Here is a 6,796-nt window from a genome sequence, read left to right as displayed (position 1 = left end):
CCACCGAGGCCACCAGCACCTCAGTGTGCCCACAGTGGGTGTGCGGAGGGGTCATCTCCCATGGCGCAGGCATCTGCGCACGCACAGCTGTGCCCATCTTCCGGCAGGCCCGAGTCCAAGTACCAGTGGGTGGGGTGGCTGTGCCCAGATCTCCGCAGGGAGGAGGGCCAGGCCTGGGCCGCCGGGATCAGTCCGTGAGCACCACCAGCTCCCCGTCGCTCTTCTCCTCGCCCTCCGAGTCCTCGTCCTCGCTGTACCGGTACACCTCACCGTCAGCCGCTGAGTGCCTGTCCTCTGCGCCCTCGCCCTCCTCCCTGAGGCTGCAGGTGTTGACGATGACCGGCATGTTCGGGTCCAGGCCGCGGGGCACACAGTGCTCCACCAGGGGCTGTGCCAGGGGCACGCCTGCCACCCGCGGGTACAGGACTTCTGAGGGGCTCATCTGCACCTGGCTGGTCTGCTGGCTGCGGGCGGAGGACAGGCGTGGTTACAGGTGTTCTGACTTCGACCCCAGGCCCACTCTCCTCTGGGCATCCTCAGGGCACGTCCTCCTACTCCCACCCTTCTGGCTCCAAGACACACACACCTGCTCCCTGGCGCTTTTCTGATGGCAAATTTACAGACCTGCCCCCACCCACCCCCAGCCCATGCAGCCCCAGGGCCACACGTTCAGATATTCCTAGAGGATTGTGTGTGAATTCAGTTTGGGAAAGCAGTATATTTCGTATGCCCCAGTGAGTTTCCTATTTAAAGGAATCCACTGGGATGCCTGCTTTGGTCAAGTCACGAATCCTCTGTATGATCTTTAGTACCCCTGAATTTTTCGAGTTTGTCAAAAATGGGATCCACAGGCACATTTCTCTAGACACCTGCTAGTCCCCAGTCACAAATCTATATCCTGAGCCACCAGGGACTCACCAGTCACAGTCATCCCTGCAGCCACACGCACACACACAGCCAAAAGACAGCCCACACTAACCCGTCGCTCACACACACACACACACACACACACACACACAGAGCTCTCCTGGAAGCCCACACTAACCCCTGTCGCTCACTCTCACACACACACATGCACAGCTCCCCTGGAAGCCCACACTAATCCCTGTTGCTCACTCTCACACACATACACACACGCACAGCTCCCCTGGAAGCCCACACTAACCCCTGTCGCTCACATACACACACACACACACACACACACACACAAATGCACACAGATCCCCTGGAAGCCCACACTAACCCCAGTCGCTCACTCTCACACACACATGTGCGCGCGCAGCCACAGCCACGGGCGGGCCGCTCACGGGGTCGTGTAGGAAGCCCACACTAACCCCTGTCGCTCACTCTCACACACACACACACACACACACACGCACAGCTCCCCTGGAAGCCCACACTAACCCCTGTCACACTCTCTCTCTCTGTCTCTCACACACACACGCACGCACGCGCGCGTAGCCGCGGACAGGCCGCTCACGGGGTCGCGTAGCTCTGGCGGGCATCCTGGCGCCGCGTCCTCATCAGAGCCTTGTACTCGCCCACCCGCAGCCGCTTGCCCTCCACGATGCAGGTGCGCTTGGGCCGTGGCTTGTACTTGTAGTCTGGGTACTTCTCCAGGTGCTGCCTGCTCAGTCTGGCCTGCTCCTCGTAGTAAGGCTGTTTCTCCTGGTTGCTCATGGACTTCCAGCGGGAGCCTGGCCCAGACCCAGGGCAGGCGGTCAGCGCTGGGCTCTGCTGACACGGCCCGCCCCCTGCGGGCACTGGAAGCCCCACGAAGGTTTTGGGTCCCAGATACATGTGCAATCATATATACACAGCAAGGGCTTGGCCCAGTGTGGGAGCTCCACGGATACTGAGCAAATGAATGAGGTTGGCAGGTGGAAGGATACCCAATTGCTAACTTAAGACACAGCCCCCACCCACATATCAAACTACCTGGCACTCTGGGAAGCCTCTGGTCTGCATGATTTGCATAAGTAAAAGAGTAGCCCCCCAGGCCCTCAACAATAACCAGAGGCCTAAACTGAAGGAGCTGAGGCTTGAAAACAGCTGCTTTTTTGAACCCCACCTGCCCTGCCCTCCATTTCTCCTTGGCCCCCAAAGAGGATGTATACTTTCAAAATCCTTTCTACTGACAACCCAAGAATACGTCTCTCTTGCTTCCTGCCAGAGCCAGCTCCAAGGGTCTGGGCAAAGAGGAGGACAATGTTAGGGAGAGATAGGAGAGGGGGAGCTAGAGAATGTGCACACGTACACTCTCTCCCCCAAGTTCACGGGTGCAGAAGAGCCCCACCGTGGTACAAGACTCTAGGACCCCCCGGCCCTGCTTCCTGTCTGGTTCCCAAACACGGCAGACTCTGGTGGAGTTCACCATGGCTTGGGCCCTCACCTAGTGAGGCCCAGTTAGACCCAGCTGACTCCTGCAGCCTTCCTGCTGGACTGTGGCTCCGAGAGGGCCCATACCCTGTCCCCCAAACCCCAGCCCTGAGACCCCACTGGCCCTCACCGAGAATCTTGCTGATGCTGGAGTTGTGCATGTCTGGGAAGGCTTGGAGGATCTTCCTTCTCTCGTCCTTGGCCCACACCATGAAGGCGTTCATGGGCCGCTTGATGTGACTGCTGTTCCGGGACTCAGGGAAGTGGCGGGAGCCTGGGGAGCAGGGGAGGAATCAGCCTGGATGGGGAGCCCGCCTGTGGCAAGGAGAGTCCCCCAGGGCAGCCAGCGTGGGGTAAGGAGAGTCCCCCAGGGCAGCCAGCGTGGGGTAAGGAGAGTCCTCCAGGGCAGTTAACGTGGGGTAAGGAGAGTCCCCCAGGGCAGCCAGCGTGGGGTAAGGAGTGTCCCCCAGGGCAGCCAGCGTGGGGTAAGGAGAGTCCCCCAGGGCAGCCAGCGTGGGGTAAGGAGAGTCCCCCAGGGCAGCCAGCGTGGGGTAAGGAGAGTCCCCCAGGGCAGCCAGTGTGGGCTAAGGAGAGTCCTCCAGGGCTGGCAGAAGGACTTCCCTTCTGTCACCACCAGGGGTCACTGAAGCCTCCTGCAGCAGCCAGGGAAGACCGGCAGGGGCCTAGGGACAAGAGACAGACAAGGGAGGGACCCGTAAGGGGACTCCACAGACCGCCTAGGGGAGAAGGGGTTGCAGACAGACACCCCAGGTCTGCCCTGGCCCTGGTGGGGAGCAGGAATGGCCACAGATCCTCACCGTCCATGTCACAGCCCAGCATGGCTTCTTCCAGTGGGTGCACACAGCTGTCCTCCAGCCGCTCCTTGGCTGGAGATGTGTCCACGCTAATGAGGTCCTGGGGAGACAGGGAACTCATACATCAGCCCCCTCTGTACACCCCACTCCCTGCCCTGCTTTCCCTTCAGTAGCCTCGGCCTCTGTGTCCCCCTGGCTCCCCGGGTGCAGGGGAGGGGGCCCTACCTTACGGAAGGGGGCACTGGGGGAAGTGTCTAAGGCTCCGCTGTGGCCGTGCAGCAGCTGTCGGGCATCCTGGATGGCTTTGGTGACAGCGTCCCCTTCACCGAGGAAGCCTGGGGAGAGGGCGGGGAGAGGAGCAGAGGGGTGACTGAGCGAGGTCATGTCTTACAACCCCTGGGGTGATGCACCGTCCTCCCCTCTGCTGCCCTGCACACCCCCAAGGGCGCCATTGACGTGGAGTCCTGGTGCCCACAGACAGACGGGAGAAAGGCCTAGATCCCTGATGGTGGGGTTGCTGCCCAGTCAGATCCACGGGGGAGAGCAGGGAGGGTCTCTGGGACGCCGAGTGCTGAAACTCAAGGGGGCTGAAAGGAGCGAGTCTAACCCCTGGTCATAGAAACTGTCACGGACCTGTTCAGATCCCACCCTCTTCACTCTCCCTTAGCACTGAAAGGCGTGGGGGGCTTACCCAAAGGCAGGCTAGGGGGATTGGCCTGCAGGTCCAGCGTGGGGGCCCCGTGGCTTGGGGGACGTGGTCCGCAGTTGCTCAGCTTCAGGTTGGGGGAGCTGGAGGAATTAGGCAGCTCCGAAGCCTTGGGCTTGGCCGTGAGGTTCAGCGGTTGGGAGGGTTCCTGAGGGAGGCGCCAAGGGTCAGCAACTCAAGAGGGGCCAGGGGCACGTGGGCCAGAGCGGAGCGGAGGAGACAAGGAGGCGGGAAACGAGGGTAGAAGTAGGGGAACACAAAGGAGCCCCCATCCCCGAGGGAGCCGGGCCGGTGGGGGGCGGTACCTGCAGAGGGTGGTGGGCTGGCAAGGCCCCAGGCCTCTTCACCACTGGGGCGGGGGGGCTGTGCAGTAGCTGCAGCGGATACTCCACTATGGAAAAGGCGGCAAGGAGAAAAGTCCTGTGTGAGCACAGAACAGCAGACACCCTGCTTGACGAGGTCCCAGCAGCTCAAAGCGGGCGGAGGCTCGGAGAAGGCCCAGCTTGCTTCCAACCACTGCCTCCCAGCCCCAGAGTGCTGCCGAGGCCTCCTGTGCCCACCCCCAACCCCGTTTCTTCACCCTGTTCCTGCCCTTCCCAACTCACTGACTATGGAGTTCCCACCCAACAGCAAGATGAGCTCTACTCCTTCTATGGATTTTGTACCTACTACAGGCTGGGGGGCTTTCCCAGGTGGTGCTAGTGGTAAAGAGCCTGCCTGCCACTGCAGGAGACTTAAGAGACGCAGGTTTGATCTCTGGATTGGGAAGATCCCCTGGAGGAGGGCATAGCAACCCACTCCAGTGTTCTTGCCTGGAATTCCATGGAGAGAGGAACCTGGCGGGCTACGGTCTATAGGGTCGAAAGAGCTGGACATGACTGAAGTGACTTAGCACACGTGCATGCACGTGCAGGCTACAAAAGCAGCTACCTGGTTTGTAGTCTGTCTTATGTGCATTAGCAAGAGAATCCCTAGTGTGTGGCAAATTAATAGGTACTCAGTTTACATCATCCCGTTTTACAGATAATGAAACTGAGACCAGGAGAAATGACACAGGTGCTCATACAGCTAATGAGTGGAGCACTGAGATCTGAACCCAGGTCTTACCCTCTACAGGCACTAGCTCTCTTCTGCCTAGCTGGGCTCATTCTCCCTCAAGGAGGCCCAGCCTCACTGACTTGACAATCGAGATGGAGAGATGAGCCATGGAGATAAGCCTCTGCCGACATGATCGGTGGTGATACGGGCTGTGTGCGTGGCGTGCCAGACAACTCTGTTCAGCTGGGGAGACTGGAGCAGGCCTCCCAGGGGGAGGGGAGGTGTCAGTGGGTGGGCAGGTGCAGCGGCGGCGGGCGGGTGCCAAAGCAGAAGGTGGCAAGTGAGGGTGCCATGCGTGGATCAGTGGGGCTTGTGGCCTGTGAAGGCCGAGCCTGGGAATTTGGACCCTGTTCTACGGGCCGTAGAACTAACACTCGCAAGCTGGCAGCGCAGCTGGTGGCCACAGGGCTCCCTGCCCACTAGGATCTGCGAGCAGATGAAGCAGGTGGTAGCCTGGCCAGTGCAGGTCTCCCAAAATGTATTTCCTGTCTCCCTTTTCCACGAGGCTGTGGTCCCATCCCGGCACAGGCTCTGCCCTCCCCAGCCCTGCAGCTCAGCCCGTGAACACCTGGAGGTGCTGTGGTTTTGTGCAACCCGCCCTCCCCTTCACCCTGCTCCACCCTCCAGTTCCCATGCCTTCACCCCAGAAAGCTGCCCTCAAAGCAGGGCCTGACTTTCCAGGCCTTTATGTTTTCCCTGCCTCCACCCTGAATCGGGGGGCTGACCCAGGAATTGTGCCTGCAGCCCAAAGGTCTTGGTGCTGGACCCACACTGGATTTCCTCTGCCGTCTCTCAGGCGGAACGGGAACATCACCCAAAGGGAGCTGACTTAAAACCTGCTCCCCTCCTGGACCAGTGACGGGCAGCACCTCCGCCTGCCCCCAGGGCCGCTCATAAGGACTCTGTGCTCACAGCTCCCTCGCCGCCTCCATCCCACGCTGCCTTCATTCGGGCTGTCACCCCCATCTCAAGAATCCCCCCAACAGCCCCCGACCTGGTCTCAACTCCACCTGGTACCCACCCTGTTCCCCACCACCCATAGCCAGTGACAACGCGGCCTCTACTGAAACGTCCAGGCGCATCCCACATCCTACAGATAAATTCCAGAGTCTGTGCTCAGCCCTGCTGCCCTCCCCAGGCGTGTCCCACTTGCTGCCGTCTCACTCCGACACCCCACTGGGCTTCCGGCCCCAGGATCCAGGCCCTGGCCCTCCACCCTCCGTTCCCAGCTTCATGCTCATAAGTCTGCACCCCCAGGACCCAAATGAGCACCACAAGAAGCCCTCCCAGGTACTCTGCTGTCTCCCTCCTGGGACCATAAATTCCTTGAGCTCAGAGTCCACATTTTATCACCTCATGGCTGCCCAGCAACTCGTCAGCACCGGACGCATGGTTGGTGCTCTGTTCTGCAGTCACCAAGTCCCGTGACGGGGCAGAGCAAAGCAGGAGTGTGAATTCGGGAGATGTATAAGTGAGTTAACGTTCAAGTATTAATATTCTGGTACAGGAAGTGTCCCAGAACTGGGAGACTAGACCTAGATTGGCAACATCCTTAGTCTGGAAAGCACTTCATGGTTATGTGCTATTTCTTTTCATTCTCCCAGTGAAATTCAGAAAGAAGGGATTATTTTTTGACTAGACAGATCCCAAACTTAGACCCAGAAAGGTGACACTGCAAACCGATGGACGACTGCGATCCCTGGGCTCCTTCCCTGACCTCAGGCCGGCCCTCCCCGCCCGCACTCACCTGGCTTGCAGGGGATGGGCTGAATAGGCAGAGCCAGCTGGGAGTCGGGGG

At 59.9% G+C, this 6,796-nt stretch overlaps 1 protein-coding gene across 1 annotated transcript in view; it reads right to left on the bottom strand.

Moving 5' to 3' along the window:
- Positions 1-6: 6 nt before the first annotated feature.
- The window catches only part of SOX13 (SRY (sex determining region Y)-box 13), a 29,031-nt gene continuing 22,241 nt past the window's right edge, over positions 7-6,796 (bottom strand). Inside the window, exons 8-15 of the mRNA XM_010854152.1 lie at positions 6,746-6,796; positions 4,206-4,291; positions 3,886-4,048; positions 3,420-3,529; positions 3,198-3,294; positions 2,510-2,653; positions 1,481-1,697; positions 7-464 (exon numbers count right to left, since the gene is read on the bottom strand). Coding sequence (XP_010852454.1) covers positions 188-464; positions 1,481-1,697; positions 2,510-2,653; positions 3,198-3,294; positions 3,420-3,529; positions 3,886-4,048; positions 4,206-4,291; positions 6,746-6,796 — 1,145 coding nt within the window. The 3' untranslated portion in view covers positions 7-187. The remainder of the gene's footprint in view (positions 465-1,480; positions 1,698-2,509; positions 2,654-3,197; positions 3,295-3,419; positions 3,530-3,885; positions 4,049-4,205; positions 4,292-6,745) is intronic.

The sequence above is a fragment of the Bison bison genome, unplaced genomic scaffold (assembly GCF_000754665.1).
Source record: "Bison bison bison isolate TAMUID 2011002044 unplaced genomic scaffold, Bison_UMD1.0 scf7180017864338, whole genome shotgun sequence".
In the NCBI taxonomy this organism is placed as follows: Eukaryota; Metazoa; Chordata; class Mammalia; order Artiodactyla; family Bovidae; genus Bison; species Bison bison.
The sequence above is the reverse complement of the archived record's forward strand: the minus strand, read 5'-3'. Positions and strand labels throughout refer to the sequence as shown.